The following is a 16,388-nucleotide window of genomic DNA, read 5'->3' as shown; positions in this document are numbered from 1 at the left end:
CCTACATGAGTCGAGTGTCTGAACAGGCATGTCCTGAAGCAGGATTGATTGGCTGAAAAACCGGTTCAGATTTTACGGTTGCTCTGACTTCAGTCCCGCCCATATGTATATAATTAAAGATTCAGTAATAGACAGTAAACATACATCTGGTTGGAATAAATTTATTTGATCTGTCATTAAACAAGGTGATAAATCAATTTATGGCATTTCTTGGTTTTATGCATTTGAAATAAGATGCAAATAGAAAAAAGTGGTGAAGAAAAAAAAAACTGAACATAAAACAGGACTTGAAACTTTTTTTTTTAATGAGTACTCATATCCCACAAGGCCTAAACAGTAGAGCTGAAGCAAGAGAAAAAAGCCAATGAAATAACGTGGACAGTGGGTAAAAATCCTTCTTTACAACACATCTCATTATGGCACAGGATACACAGGTTCTGTAGTGAAGCTTCAACTAGACAACCATGAGTGTCTTTGTCCCAACCAATCCCACCTCGTGTCAGTTAGACGTTAGTTAGCAGCACTGAGCGCTGACAGACCATGTGATACCCTCAGCTGACTAGAGTAAAAGGCAATTTATTCCACAGTTTTGTAGTTTAACACAGCTTGGGTTTGTACATATGCGGTCTTTCTAAACTCCAAAAAGTGACAATTTTCTTCACGTCCTCTCACTCTTACCTCCCCTAGAGTCATTTTTAAACCATGGGGTGTTACCATCAAGCGTTCCCTTAATCAAAAAGTGAAGTCATCCGTTGCATGATTTAGAGCAATCTTATAAACACCCGAGCTTTGACTACTTGGTCCTATTTAAAAAATAGAAAAAGAAATCCCAATTGGATATGCTCCAGGTGGTTATATGATGGGAAATATGCCATCAGAAAAAAATGGCAGCCTTAAAAAAAAAAAAAATTACATTACAGGAGCCGGCAAAAAAAGCTGTATCAATTGCCTGAGCCATGGGTACTGTGGAATGTCCATTGGGAGGAGAGGCTACCAGCATCTGGACCCCCGCTCACACTTGTATAAAATGTATTCAGGACAGGATCTGAAAGGAGGGCTTCGGGGACTGGTTGGTTGATGCGTAGTGTTTGAACTGCAGTCTGCGGCTACGTTTGTAGTGTTGACTGCGTCGAGCTAACATAATAGGGAAACCGGGAAAGGGGAGGGACTTAACATTTTTTGGCAAAGGAGAGTGTGAAAGGGTGGAGCAGGGGGGGACAGTGGTGGGCGAGAGGGGAAACAGTGGGCCGATGTTTGCAGCAGCCCCCCCCCCCCACACACAGGGTGGATATGACTGACCTGGTTCCCGCTCAATTCGTTGGCTGCTCGGAAAGGGAGTGTGTACGATGGGGTTAGAGGGGGATTAAGTAATGGGCACCATGACAGAAAAAGAAAGAAATAGCTACTTCACATTGATAGTAAAGTTTTTATTGTTTGCCAGATTTTTTTGTTGAGCTGGACAGATTTGTCATGACATCCGGTTAGCAACATGCTCTTTGCTATGGATCAACTTATAGTGCTTAGGGGGTTAGGAGTACACAGCACAAGTGTGCCAAGGAGACAGGAACAGGATGACAAATGGGGAGGAGAGAAGGCCTGGGGAGAATTAAAAAAAAAGGAAAAAAAAAAAAACTAACTAGCAACTAGGACTGAAGTAGTGTAAAATGCAACAGGGTGGTAAGGGTGAGCGGTTAGGTGGCTGGTAGAGGCTGCTTTAGTATCCGGACTTCCTCAGGTAATCAGCCATAGTAAATGCTTTCTTGTTGAGCTGCCCTCCATGGATACCTTCCTTCCCCATGACAACAACCAATGCTGGAGTACACAAAAGGAAAAAACAAAATAAATGAACAGTGATGTGACAGCAGGACAGGAAAATAACACTTTTGTTTTTATTGCCACTCTGCTAGATGTGGTGCTACATAGCTGAGAACAGAGCCTACACATTGCGCTTTGTTAGAAACTCTCCGATTGGGTGGAAACATGACTCGTTTCATGTTGTTTCACAATTTTATTTTTTTGCTTTTTGTAGTTCCCCCACCCCCTGCCCCCCCCTCCCATCCCTTGACTACGCTACATAAGCCACAGCTAAACTAGAATCCTGAATCCCTCAAGTATTTTGCCATCGAATATGCCTTCTTATTCAATCCGCCTCCATGGACCCCTTCTTTGCCCATTACCAAGACCAAGACTGAAAGAAAAGAGACAGAAGGGACATTTAGAGGAAGTGCAGAGATCACACACACAAACAAAGTGAAAAGGGAAGGGCACAGGGCCGAAAGCAGCAGGCGGACAAGACTGCTACAGAGCAGGACAACGCACAGGCAGCACAGCGGCGCTCTGGTCTGAAGGACGTTTTAAAAGAACCCAGACAGTCATTTTCCCATCAGTGCTGCTGGTGGTGAAACGAGACATGACACGTTACGACTGGGGAGACAGGAGTACAGAGGGAGCACACATGTAAAGGACGCATGCAAAGCTCTTCGATTGGGCTGCACACCTGTGGTGACCAAGTCGTCTAGCAGAGGCTCGGCTGAGCGGCATTCTAGCAGCTACCAGCTTCTGATATGAAGCAAAGTTTCATATGGGAGCTAATGCTATAAATTAGGCACCGGGCTTAGGCTATAAATTATTGAGCTGGCGCAAAACCACTAATTTAGTTTGCATGGCACAAAGGCTCGTTTAGACGGACAAGATTGCTTCCCATCATTTAAAAATATCTGAAGCAAAACATTGATTTTCAAAGAAATCGCTACCGTATGAATGTATTCAGTCCTTAAATTTGAAATTTACACTAGAGCAGTACCAGAGCCATCTGACTTGTTAAATTGTAATGCCTTTAAATCAAATCAAATCTTTTTATACAGAAACTGCAGATGGCAATGCCAGAGGAACAACATACAGCAAGTCTCAGCCACCAGCTGCACACTGGTTGGGAGGTAAATTAAGCTTACTCTAGTCCAAAAGTCCGCTTCTTGTCCATTTTGTTAGACAAGCTACCAGATATAGCTCAGGTGTGTTTGACCAACTCAAGCGCCCTTCGCTTTTGGAACGCCACTTAAGACTGGTCTTAGTTTCACCTGTAAGCGATCAGTGCCAGCAGCAGAGTGTAGGAAAGTAAAGGCCCTACAGGATGCCGAACGTGGCACACATGCAGATACAGCAGCATGCTGGTGCTACCTCTCCTCAATACATGTAATGGCTGTGCCAGGCCAGAAAGTTCTTTCCCTGGACTAGAAGCGTGTGAGTCGGGGAACAGTTATACTCGAGGGTAGAGAAGACCAGGAAAGATGCATGCAGTTAAGACAGATTTTTAGGGAATCCTGTCCCAGTGTGGAAAATTTAAACCAGCTGGAGCCTCACCTCAACATTTCAGTGGCGTCTCGGCAAAGTGAGGACAGGGCATCGGGGCCCATAAGGGCGACATGAATACAACTCAGGCAAGCCCCTACAAAAAGGGGACTTTGCCAGACCTCTTTGCATCATACAGAATGGGTCAGAATTTAGGAACTGATCGTTGCCAAGTAAAATCATGTGCCTATAAAACGATCCATTTTTAGACCTAGGAACATTAAAGGATTATCTGCTGTAAATAAAATATGTACAAATCAAGGTTTGTGTGGTAGATTTAAATTAAATGTTTGATGATTTAAATTAAGTTAATACATTATATAAAAAATTTAATTCACATTAAGCATTGCCCATCATTTTAAAATTTGATTGAAGAATGTTTTTAAAGCAAATCCAGTCTCAGCGAGTTGTGACCTATGATGGTAAGTATTTCAGCTATGCAGAGTACACTTTGCATGTGAGCTGTACTGCTCTTCTGGTGGACAAGTGTCCAGAACGTCAACGTTACGATAGACATCTTCACGTTTAAGCCTCAATTGTAAAGATCTTCGAATTTCATCTGTATTATGTAACCTTTGCTCTGAACTCAGAGGTAAAATGCTTTAGAGAACTTTGAATGGTTTTACGTAGTTGTGGAAACCTGGACTAAGAATTTGGTCAGTAGCACAGAAACTTTAAATCCCTCTATACGTGTTTGCAAGATAGATCGCAAATAGGGGATATCTATACTTCCTTATGCAAACATCCAAATTGTATTACAGATTATTCATTATACAATACTATCAGCATAGTGCACACTTTTGTTTAAAAAAGGGAATTTCCCTTAACCACGAGTCGATACAAACTTGCCCCATAGTTTAGTATTGCAGATTTAGCTGCAATACTGCTGTTAATAAAATGGTAACATCTAGGAATTTAAATAAATACATTCAACACTGCTGTCATATATTGAGGAAAGGCATATTCACACATGCACAAGACAAGTTTATCAATGTAGCAGACCTAGTGGCAAAGCACACTACGCTGTCACTGCAGCACTACTGAACTGTGACTGGCTTGGAATGTGAGGCTCACCTTTGCCGGCTTTGCCTAGAGAAACGTTGTATGTTGGCTCCCCTCCTTGACTCTTTGTCCGGATGTCCATTGTCCAGTCGTTATCAATTTGGATGCTGTCTCTGATTACAGAGCACTTTTTATTGCCTAAGGTTATCCCAGTGGTGAAGAATCCCATGCGGTCCTTTCCTGTTAACACGTCAATTTCTTCAGGCTGGGTGGAGGGGGGGGGGGATGGAAAAACACAAGTTTGTTACAACTCTACTACAAAATGTTGATCAATAAGGACAGAGACAACCACGGCAGCCTTTTACCTTCATTAACCTCAAAAACAGATAAACACGATAAACAACTCCGCTGAAAAATAAAAATAACCAAAGTTAAAGGTTTAATAAAACAAGTTTGGAAAATAACGTGGTTTATACATTGCATTCAAATTCAGCAGACAGAAATGTGATCCAGAAATAATCAATACATCTGAGGAAAGCTTATCCCCAAATTTCCCTGAACTCTTACATTGTAGCAGAATACAATGAAACGCAACGTCTTAGTACTAATTCATGCAATTTTGGTCATCTAGACATAAATGTTCCAATGCTGCACCTGCTTCTAAATGTGCAGTCAAATGTATGAATGATATAAATTTACTAAACATCGCTTATTAATTAATAAATTATTAATAGGATAAACTAATGTTGCTACAAAAAGAAAAAAAATGCATCTACATAAACTATTGTCCAAATAAGAGTTTAACTAGATTGGGATTAAGGACACCCGAGGGCAGAACAGGATAAGACTGCCTCAGGAAATGGCCACGACAACACGTACAGGCGTGACCGTGGAAGAAGTTTAATCATCAAGCCTCCTCTAAATAATAACTACCCAAATGTATCAGCATGGTGTGGTAGAATGTTGATACATACACTTGCAGCAGTGAACTTAATGTTTTTTAAGCGTGGCATGCTGGTCTTGCTAGGAAGTACTGAGGCTTTCCTGCTGATAATTGGCCCTTTAGTTCATTTAGAGACACAGCTGACTCAAATACATCATAGCTGGCAAGTGCTGCAATCTCTGCAAGGCTTACTACAGCTTCCCAAGAAAATAACGCTGAAAAACCGTATACAATAATATGTAAGCTAGAAATAAAATATAATCCACCGGTTTGGCTTGCATGTACACACACACTTGACCGCATTGTTTTCAAAACTTTTCAAAAGCCGGTATGCAACTTGAACCGATCAGGCCGAAAAGGCGTCGCCCCTTGGAGTTGAGAACTGCACAGTCATGGCACACAGGAAATCCTTCAGGAAAAACAAATTCAAAAGGGATTTCTGCCAACGTTAGCGTCAATGTTAGCATGGCGGCTAGCAGCGGGGAAGGGCCCGGCGCCGGAATTCATTATTCTCCTCCTCCCCAAATGGTTCAGGTCTATAAAACCTGCACAGCAACATTGCCACATTCCACTTACCGCATTGCTACGGTCTATTAGGTTAACCAGATGGCTTGGGAAAATAGACTGGCTAAGGCAAGTCGCGAGAAGGATCTTTCTTCATACTAGTTAGCTTTCGTCACGTACTGAAGGAAAAACGAATGTCAATTCATGTAATTATTCGAGCTATTACCCGGAGCTACACTCCAAGGCAGCAGCGATGACTTGTCTGCAGCATGTGGTGTCATTGTAAAATTAACACTTTCTTATAAGGACACGCAATTCATCCGGTGATTTATAATGTATGCGCAAACACAAATATTCGAATTATTGACTATTCCTTTATTTAACGGACAAAATGGAGGCCCGAAAGAAAGCGTCCAAGAAAATTGATTACGTTAGATTCGCTGTAGTCCATTCGGGTGACGTGCAGCGAATGGAACCGAACTACAGCCTACACGTGTGGCCCATTGCTATGCTAACCAGGACCAAATGCCGCGATTAACTTCCATGAAAAAAAATGAATGAGCAGAGTATCCGCCATCTTGGAAAATAAGGGGCGGTAGCGGCACTGTGCGAGTCACAGAAGCCGAATGGGTGAAAACAAGAAAGAGCGAGCACGCCAGCGCGTACTGAACGCATGTGAGCACCGCTAACTTAGAGCTGCTAGCGTTAGCTCATCGCTCATCTAGCGGGAGTGACCGGCACGGTTTTAGCTTTAGTTTGTTTAACAATGTAAATGTAATGCCTGGCAATACCACAGGTATAGTGTCGCATATTTATGCAAGATGTTACTTTGAAGCAACACGAAAAAAGACATGATCTCTTCTGGTTTGGGGAGGGGCTTGCTTTGTCCGACCTGCTAAACTCATCATACCGGCTTCACAAGCACGCACAGCTACTTTAAGCTAACGTTAGCTAACTAGCTGGAGTTCGCGGCCGTTTCCGGATGGTGATTTCTATAAACAAAACGATGTAGACTTGAGACCATCAGAATGCGGTTCACATACCGGGAATTGTTAAGACCAAGATACAAAAAGCGAAGGTACATTCGTGCCAAGGCAGCGCGACCACCGGATACCATGTGTACCACACACCCTCATTCAACAAGGCCCGGCTATGCAGACAAACGCGCCGGCATGAAAAATATTATTTTTCCTCCCGTGTCACCATAGATACTAAACACACAGTATACTAACCGTGATGTTGGCAAAGGTACCGCCGGCAAACGATGCCCAGACGTATTTGGCGTCCGCGTACCCAACAATGGCCGCGTCCTGGCAGTTGCCATCAGACATCAGGCTGTCCACGTAGGATTGCCAGGACATGTTTGTGAGATTAGTTCAAAGATGAAAAAGAAGTAAAGTCAAGTTCGGTCACAGATGTCTCTTGAGCGACGAAGAAGCAGTGTCGAAGCTGTTTCTAGCAGATGTTTCGCGGGCCTCCAACAAGCAGAACCCTCCGACTCCGTCACGTCTCGGCTTTCTTCTGGTGAAGGCAATGAAGAAAAGCCGCTGCTTTTAGACAGGCGCTTGGGTGTAGTCCTCACTAAATCACTCCGCTAAGGTAGTTATTCGCCCTCTTGCCTCGTTGCTTAATACATTGCTCGGCGGATGAATACACCGTTGCAAAACGCTAGAGAGCCTATTTCTTTCTCCACTACATGAAATACTTATTACAGCTTTTCATTGTTTGAATTGTTTTAAGACTATTTAAGAGGCTGAACCAGACAAAATACACATTTTCACAGATTGAAATCAGTATATCAGAATTGTGTCATGGTTTCAGGCTGATGTAAATCTCTAAAATTGATATCTTGAAAACCAACATACCCAATTGATTGGGTATATTAGTTTTATACACATTCATTTTGTGATGACCAATGAAGCTTCTGAACATTTACAATATCTTCATGTCACAATGTGTTTTGTCCAGCTCTTGATTAAAGATTTGTGTAAAAGCTATGCCACTTTAATAAACTGGACAGATGTGCACATATACACGTTTAGCAGTCCTTTTGGTCCCTCAAAAGACCATGGGTTCATTGCAGCACAAGACATTGAGTAATAGACTCATTATGCTGATGAGCAGTTTTAGACTATGGCTCAAGTATCTCAGGACAATGAGAGGTCTCCAGCTTATATTCAGCTTATATTTCGGAGAGGATAGTGAAGTATTTTATATTCCTTAAAATAGAGCCATAATGTGGGAGACTATGAGGCCTCTATCCTAACCAGTGTTAGAGAGAGAAGCTGATTTCCATATATGTGTGTATGTTTACATTTTAAGCATAGCTTTCAATTGACAATGTCTGCCAGAGACTAAGCAGCAGGGCTGTTGTGTGGTTCCATTCAGCCTTTCTTTGTGAGTTTTCCTCCATTTTATTCCTGTATACATCTTCATAATGAGTAATCATTGTGTGTCCTAAACCAAATTACAATACATTGATGAATAATTCTGGGACTTTTTCAGAGAACTTGTTTTTACAGAAAATATATTTTGTATTTTTGACCTTTAATTAGTTGAGCATTTTTGCGTTTGCCTGCTCGCTTAAAAAAGGAACACAATTGAATCCAGCACATCACATGGTCACTATATTGAGACATGAAACGAGTGCTAAAACTTGAATCAATGAATCCTTTAAATAAATCATTCTCTCATCTAGCCGCACTAACTGTGCAGAACACAAAGACAGATTCCCTGCAGGAATTTGAATTTAAAAAAAGGCTGATAAGGCCAACAGTTTATCTTGTATATCACTTCTCTTATTTTGTGAATTGCTGACAGTGAGTTTTATCAAGGACTTTTGATACTTTTCTTTCAAAAGTTCACACCTGCGAGCCACTTCTATTGATTGATGTTCAAAAGCACACCTCGTTCAAATCAGCAACAGCTGGGGGGTGAAAGGAGAGAATTAATCAGCGACTTTCAACGCTCAGTCAAATCGGACTCTAAATCATGACGCACAACAAATCAATCTTTTACATTTTGACTAATATATAAATAAATGAAACTGTTAGACTACACAACCGGAAGTGAAGTGAATTAACGTCACTGTCCTCAGCTCATATTTCACAGACACACTGAAGAGGTTATGCTTGTTAGATATGGACATGCACCACACACACACAGCTTCCTTTATCAGTCTTTTTGAAGCCCTGCATCATGTGAGAGTTTTATCTGTGTATAGTTCGAGTGAATTCTTTCTCTCCCTCCCTGGGAATTGCAAAAAAAAGTTATTAATTAACGAGGCAGAAGGAAGTGAGCAGGACTCGGTAGCCACACCCGTATCCTACTCTTTCATTGGATGGCCAGTTTCCATGGGCACCTCTGTTTTCCACTTCTTCTGTCAAAATACTATCATTCAGGCCGCGCATGAATCATGCAGGTACAATAAAAGGAGCCAGTCTTTTTTGTATCATCCATTGGCGTTGTGTAGTGACATCATAACAACTAGATAGACAGCAGGCTCCAATACCTCGGTTTGCCTGCAGGCTTTTTCATATGTTGATAGTTATTTTTATGGCATACATTATGTACTGTACAATAAACTGTGTGTCTTTCTATGTTAAAAACGATTGATATAGTGAGTACATTCAGAGCAGTGAACAGTCAGGCAAACAAATAGTTTACTCTTTTCAGGGTTTTACACTTAAGTCATACAATTCTTAACTCAAGCATATTATTTTGTATACATAAACTCATTGCTTTTACGCACTTTGAATAGTGGAGAGAAAACAGAGGAGTTGTTGGTACACTTTTTTGATTAGCCAATCAATCTAGTTCTATTGAGTGTTCACAGACTGTGGGATTGACCCAAAATGTGCACCTTGTTACCCAAGTGATTACAGCTCATGATGTTTGTTATAATCCTTTGTCTCCCTCCCCCATTTTTACACTTTGATCTCTTGAATAAAGGCCAAAAATGCCCTAATTCTTTTAAAATTGAAAAAACATGCCCATGCTGACCCCATGAAGGAACATGTCACCTGGTGCAACAGTGTTGCTCGTCTTTTTACGTACTTTTTTTTACTTTTTGGAGAACAACAACAGGTCAGGTACTGACTACATCAGGGTTTGGCTACACAGACGGTATCTTAATAAATGGATCCAAGTTTTTTTTGGTTCTTTGGGTGAGATTCTTTAGAAATTGACAGTACAATACTATGATACACACAACCGTGTCAGTATAAAGGACAATGTGAGGCCTTCGCTAGCTGCTTGTGAAGCCCTCCTCCCTGGTTGTTTTTCTCTTCACAGCTAAGAAAGTGTATATTTCACAACAAGTTGACACTGAAATAAGTTATAGAGTAAACCTATTTGTATTCGGTCAATATGAAAAGCAACCAACAAAAAAGAGCTCAAAGGTCAGAGCCTCAGCTGCCTGACCTTGTTGGAACTTATCAGCGGGCCGTGGTTTATGACTCGGCAGGAGGCTCTGCTTGTTCCTGTGAAGTCTGTGCTCAATTCCGGAAACTGTTTCACCTCAATTGTAGCTTGAGCCTAGTTTGTTCTGGCAGAAGAAGTGGACTTATTTTTTTTTTTAACTCAGACTGACGCTCAAAGGACGATGTGCTGAGACATATCGCTATATGAAAATGATTTTCAAGTCCTCTTTCTTGGTATTCAAGCCCAAATCACTCACATCACATCACACAAGTGACGGACATTTGTCTTTGTCATTAGTTTGTTCGCTCATCTCAGAACTCACCGCATCCAAACAAGGTCAGTGATGCTGCTGTAAATTGGTGTTAAAGCTAATGGAATTCCTCATTTGTCTTTCTTACAGGTTGCCAGGGTGACCAGGATTTAAAAGTTACGAAGCTTTCCACTGTCATTCCTCTCTGGAGGGGCTCAGCAGGGCTTTAAATATTCAGCAGCAGCAGCAGCAGGTGGGGAAGACGGTGTTCTGCTCTGTTTTACTAGAAAATGTCTCCTCTCTCCTCAGCAGGCTCCGTGTGTGTCACACGCAGCGCAAATCAATAGTAGCCAAGGATTGGGAGGTGAGAGGATGGGGAGGGCTGAAAGGATGCAACCGCTCTCATTTTGCATTGGGTTGCATTGGAAAGCAGAAGCTCTGACGAATGACTTTTCATTGTTTCACAAGTCCCCTCAGGAGATTTTAATGATGGACAATTACTCGACTGGACAAGGGAGAAAAAAAAAAAACCTTCATGATTTGATAAGATATCTCTCGTTGGCAGCGACTCGGGGTAAAACACGCAACGCCAGGCTGGCCTCGCGTCAGTAACCTTTGCCCAGTGAAAAAAGGTCAACATGGGAGATCAAAGGTGAGTCGACACAATGGAGTAGTCTTTTCAGAGGCTTGTACACCTCCCCCCCTCCCCCCACCCCCCCCCCCCCTCCACACACACATACACAAACACATGCAAACGAACTCTGAAAAGTAAACGCACACACATTGTTGTCGCATAAGACATGTAACCAAACACGGACAAACAAGGTCAGCTTACGTAAACCAACACTGCAATAAAAATAAAAACTCTGAATAGACAGCTATTATCTCCTCCTTTGTCTGATTTGTTTGCATCATAATTGGTGAACGCATCACAACACATGTGCTGGTATTAAGAAACGCTGAAAAAAAAGTATTGTAAAAGCTCTTTCATCTGCCCTGGTATGAAACTGTCCATCTCATTGTTTCCTGTTCCTTTTTGGTTTGTAAACCTCCTTTTTCTTTCACTCTCACCATAAAAATGCATGAGGAATGTGTGTGGATCATCCAACACCCACATTTTGTTTTTGCTTAAAGAAGGTCAGTTCAAATATAAAAAACGATAAACAACCTCCTCGGATTTTATTGTTATTCACTCACTTTAAACTCCAAAATAATGTAAAGAACCATCATTATGCTTTTTATAAATAGATTTTTTGTCAGTAAGTGCAGAGGTTTTGTTCCTCAGATTGACAAGCTACTGTCCAGTCCTTCATACTCGGGTAGTGTGGTATGATCATGTACAGACTGGATATAAAGACCCACTGTTGTGAACAAATGAATAGTCATGATTCATGGGGGAACACGGATGAAGTGAGTCTCACTCTGGATGGACTTTTTTGTGGTCTGATAAGTTACACTACAATTGAGAGCTGCCACTGACTTGCGTGTGTTTTGTTTATTTTACTGCTCATTTGATTAGACGTTTAGTGAACATATGACCAAATGTTCCCAGTCACAGTGCATGAATGTGAAGCGGCCCAGTTCTTTTGTGTGTCAACAATGAACCCCCTTTAAAAGGTGCAGGTCCACACCTAGTTCAACCTTCGACCACTAAACCTACCCATATGTACACGCATGAAACATCCACAGGTGCATTCACACCCATCCACAGGTATCGAAGACTAGGATGTCGTTTGCAAATCAAATGGATAAAAATAGGAAGTACTGCTGGAGTGTGCAGCCCTTTGCGTGTTTGTTTGTGTATCTACCTTCACATTGGTTAAGAAGTAGGATTCTCATAAGAACAAGAATAAAAACAATCATTTTAATTAGTGTTATAGTAATAATACTATTGAACTGCTGAAATACTGTATATCTATTTTTTAAATACTGTCTACTTTTAAATATTTCTTATTTTTATTGAATATTAAATATTTTCTAGTCAACAATTTACTTTTAACAATGAATACAATATACCCCTTGCATTGTTTGATTTTGATGGATGGATAGATAGATAGAAACATTGTATCTGCAGTACTGTTTACTGCTCAGTGACGACACCTTGTGGCCAAGACTGTTGACTTGTCATGAGCACAGTTGTGAAACAGATGGTGCACAAGAGCCACTCATCAGGAAACACAAATAATCCTTCTCCGGTTAGGTGGAAAAACAAACAAAAGAAAATGCCAATGGTCAGATAATAAGGATTCCTCATAAGCCAGTAATTAATAGATTTACCGTGTCACTGAAGAGCAGTTTAGAATGAGAAACATGATGCCACTCCTCTTAACTACGTTTATGTGAAAAGACAGATGCACTGACTTGAACTGCTTATGCAAATGGAGTCATTGTGATGGAATTTTACTTGACAAATCACATGACCTCATAATTACAACCTTGGGCTTCTGTAGATTTACCTCTAAGTTTTGAGTAAATAAGCACATTCTGCTTGTTTAAAGTATATTATGGTCCGAGGGATTCTGTCGTGGGGAAGTGTCTTTCCTGTTAATTTTGAAAGTCCTCTCCTCTTGTGTTGTCTGATGAGTGCCTTGCCCTCATGAGCGTCACCTGTTGCTTCTTGTGATCGGTACATGACGATACTTTTCACTGTTTAATTGTCCTGGACTAATCAGACAACACAACTCTATGTGGCAAATGTTGTCCTTTTCCAGACCTTTGATAACGTAATAATGTTAGGCCAAATTGGTACGCAGTGGTACGGGACAACAAACTGATAAAAATGGGACTGCATTATCTTCATAAGTGGACAAATTTCCCAGAATAACCCAAATTAGCTACAGAGTCAGTGCCCGGCCTTTCTGTATGAACAGACATGTTACGAAACCCACGGAGTATTTCAAGATGTATTCATTTCGCCCAAAATATCAGATCCACTCTGGCAAAAATAACATTTCAAACCTTTCAGTTTTTTTCTGGATTTTCCAGCTACTTCTACAAAAATTAGGATGACTTTTCAGAATGCTATTTGTATGTTAGACATGTATAGATGCTCTATACAAAAGCAAGAATGGATGAAAAAAAAACATTTGTTTTTGTGTTTTCATAATTAGTTAGGGGAAGCATTTTCCCCCTAAAAGTGCTCTTCAGCGATTGAACTGCTCACAAGAGACAGCTTTAAAGCAACAACTTTCATAATCAAAGGCCGTTCAGTCTAGAGCTCCCAAAAACTCCCCTTTGATGTTTTTAATGGAAGCAATTGTGAAGCGGTACTGGGCAAAACCGATAAATGACGGTCATGACAAAACTTACTCTTTAAATAGCTCCACCGATTCATACAGCTATAGACTTGCATTCAAATTAGTAATGTTCAAAGCCAGGAGGTTAAACATCTTCAGATAATAATGATGATAGAAAGCAGCAAAACAGTAATTAGTGTGTTAAACATAGAGTCCCCAAGAGTCAAATAGTCAACAGTGACATCTGGATGTTGAGTTAGTGCTGTTGCCTCACAGCAAGAGAGGGTTCGAATCCCGGTGTGCAGTTTGCATGTTCTCCCCATGTTACATAAACAAATGATTCAAGTCATGTGACACAGCTTCCAGTGTTGAATTAGATTACTTCATACCTCAGACAACACAAAAGATAATGAATGAGTGATTGCAACTTCATGACTGTTTTCTGGGCACAGAGATGACTCACCGTGACTGAGCTTGAATTAATATCTTTTGATGACATAAAATGGACTGGAGCTGGTGCACTTTATCTTTATTTTTATTTTAAGTTTAACTTTATTTCTTAACTTACTAACCCATATATTTAGCTTACTATCCGATAGCAACATTCAGAAGTGCAAGCCCTTTCTGTCAAAACAAGACCAGCAAAATATTCTGCTGGATTATAATGATAACCATCAGTGTGTGAGTGAATCACTTAAAACCTAATTTCTAGTTTTACTCACAAATGCCTCTTTATAATCGCCCCCTGTCAAGGCACCTGCATCACGTTGCGTGGTTTCAACAAGCAAATGACAGAAATTCTGAAAATAACCAGTTCAAGTGGATTTTTGAGTTCTCCTCGGCACACATTCCTGTGTAAATATACGCTTACGGTTAAAAGTGGGGCTCTTCAAAAACTTTTTTGTTTCCATTGTTTCTTTTTCTCTGTCACACACACACACACACACACACAAACACCCGAATTATCTGAAGAAAGTTATTTTTTTAGGCAAAATGCTTTATTTGGAGGATATAAATATATGACGAATCAAAGGATCAAAACGTGTTTCATTGAAAATCTCTTCCACCAAGAATGTTTCACCTCATCCCCTGTTTTCAGGGTAACAGGCATTATTCCTTGTGCTTCTGTAAGACCCCAAAACAATGAACTTTGTACTCCTGTTTTTTTTTTTTGGTAGCTTGTGATTTGGGGGGGATTAAAGAATTTAAACACATCCTGATTTTACAGCAATGTTATTGTTGCCCTCACCAGATCCCTTGAGGGTTTCAACACACAGCTGCTGCTTTGTTTGTTTCAGTAATTTCGACACATGCACTGATTATCAACTTTTGATTATCAAATATTATTATATAACATTTGTTTAATACATTTAATTATTTATCAATTTTACAGTCATCTGGTTTCTCGTTCATGTGGCAGCCTTTCAGCCGGGCTGTAAAAACATTACATAAGTGTGAAAAGAAGTTGCTACAGCATCAAAATATTGCCCTGTCTGTGTCTTTGGAGGGTCTTTCTTCCCCGGTGTACCATACAGACGGACATTATGCACATTACTGTACGTCACCCACATCCAGTATTATGTCATCTCAGGATGTTGTGTAATAACTGAACCACGGATCCCCAATAGGCTTATTCTGAAAGAATTCACGAGGTAGTGAAAAACAACAGGAGGAACATTCATGGCTGAACAGAAAAAACACGCCCATCAATCTCCAAAACTACACCGGACTTTGACTTAAAGCCTGTTCTGTGAGTCATGAATATTTGGAGCTAATAGGAGGCTTATGTGGAAGAAAAGTTGTTTAAGTTCCACCCTGAAACACACACAGCAGTAACATAACTTTATTTAACACTCATTGTTATTGGCAATCAGACACAGGGAAGAAAAGAGCTCTGGTAGAAACTAACAAGCCTGCATATTTATTGTAAATGGAAAGCAATGTAATGTAATATTTCATTCTTCAGTTTCAGGCTGGTCAAGTCGCCCTGAACCAAGCCCTTGTCCCCTTTTCTCTGGGGAACCCCCCCCCCCCCCCTTTTTAATTTAATTTTTTTTTTTTAGCAAGGGCTGAAATCTGTTTGCCCAGTCTGTGTGTTGAATGTGCACTCCCAGGCCCCACGCTGCTCTGCTAAAGGCCAGAGGTCTCCCAGGTTGGGCTGCTGACAGTGACCGCTGGCCCCAAAAATACAGCGGTACAACGCCTGTCTTGTTTCTGCGGCGGTCCACTGAAAGTGGACCCCAGCGTGCTGGACTGTGACGCGCCGCAGCACAGCCCGTTAGTCTTTGCCCTCAGACCAGAGCAAATAAACACATCCAGCTACACAAACACGTTGGCCGGGGGCCGGGGAAAGCCCACGCACAGCCCGCTACTAAAGAAAGGTGTCTACGTTTATAGCGCTCGTCGGAGCCGATGTTGCAACATTGTTTTCAGAAGGAGTTAAATTCAGGTCCATGAAAGAGGAGTAAGAAGTAATGTTCAGTGCTCATTTAAAGCCTGTCTTAGTTCAGTCGCTTTTGCAATCTGTGGTTCTTTTTTAGACAGACTGATATCTCTTGACACTTTATTTGTTTTTCCACCCCTTGCAACCGGAAAACAAAAACATATTGTGTTTTTTTTAAATGTGTCCAACCACATCTAGATTGAGTTGTTTTCTTTCTTATCTGAGGACTGCATGAAATTG

The 16,388-nt window shown here is 41.0% G+C and overlaps 1 protein-coding gene across 2 annotated transcripts; it reads right to left on the bottom strand.

Annotated features, from left to right (window-relative positions):
• Positions 1-145: 145 nt before the first annotated feature.
• On the bottom strand, positions 146-7,349 carry LOC119216190 (profilin-2-like). 2 transcript variants are annotated; one of them, XM_037468693.2, is made up of 3 exons: positions 7,030-7,346; positions 4,423-4,615; positions 146-1,812 (listed from the first exon to the last, which is right to left on the bottom strand). In XM_037468693.2, the coding sequence occupies exons 1-3, from the start codon at positions 7,156-7,158 to the stop codon at positions 1,715-1,717; spliced, it is 420 nt and encodes a 139-aa protein (XP_037324590.1). In that variant the 5' UTR covers positions 7,159-7,346; the 3' UTR covers positions 146-1,714. The 2 variants fall into 2 exon arrangements, with proteins under 2 accessions (XP_037324590.1, XP_037324592.1); XM_037468695.2 differs by lacking the exon at positions 146-1,812 and adding an exon at positions 1,819-2,188 and having other exon boundaries at positions 7,030-7,349.
• Between the last annotated feature and the right edge of the window lie 9,039 nt (positions 7,350-16,388).

This window comes from Pungitius pungitius, chromosome 7, assembly GCF_949316345.1.
Source record: "Pungitius pungitius chromosome 7, fPunPun2.1, whole genome shotgun sequence".
Taxonomy (NCBI): domain Eukaryota; kingdom Metazoa; phylum Chordata; class Actinopteri; order Perciformes; family Gasterosteidae; genus Pungitius; species Pungitius pungitius.
This window is presented reverse-complemented; position numbering and strand designations above follow the sequence as displayed.

What these genes read in the sequence shown, in the direction of transcription:
- LOC119216190 (XM_037468695.2), bottom strand. Translation starts at nt 7,158, where the DNA reads ATGTCCTGGCAATCCTACGTGGACAGCCTGATGTCTGATGGCAACTGC. An exon ending in GTACCTTTGCCAACATCACG is followed by an intron (nt 4,616 to 7,029) that starts GTTAGTATACTG and finishes CCCTCCACCCAG; the next exon opens with CCTGAAGAAATTGACGTGTT. An exon ending in TCTAGGCAAAGCCGGCAAAG is followed by an intron (nt 2,189 to 4,422) that starts GTGAGCCTCACA and finishes CTTTTCTTTCAG; the next exon opens with TCTTGGTCTTGGTAATGGGC.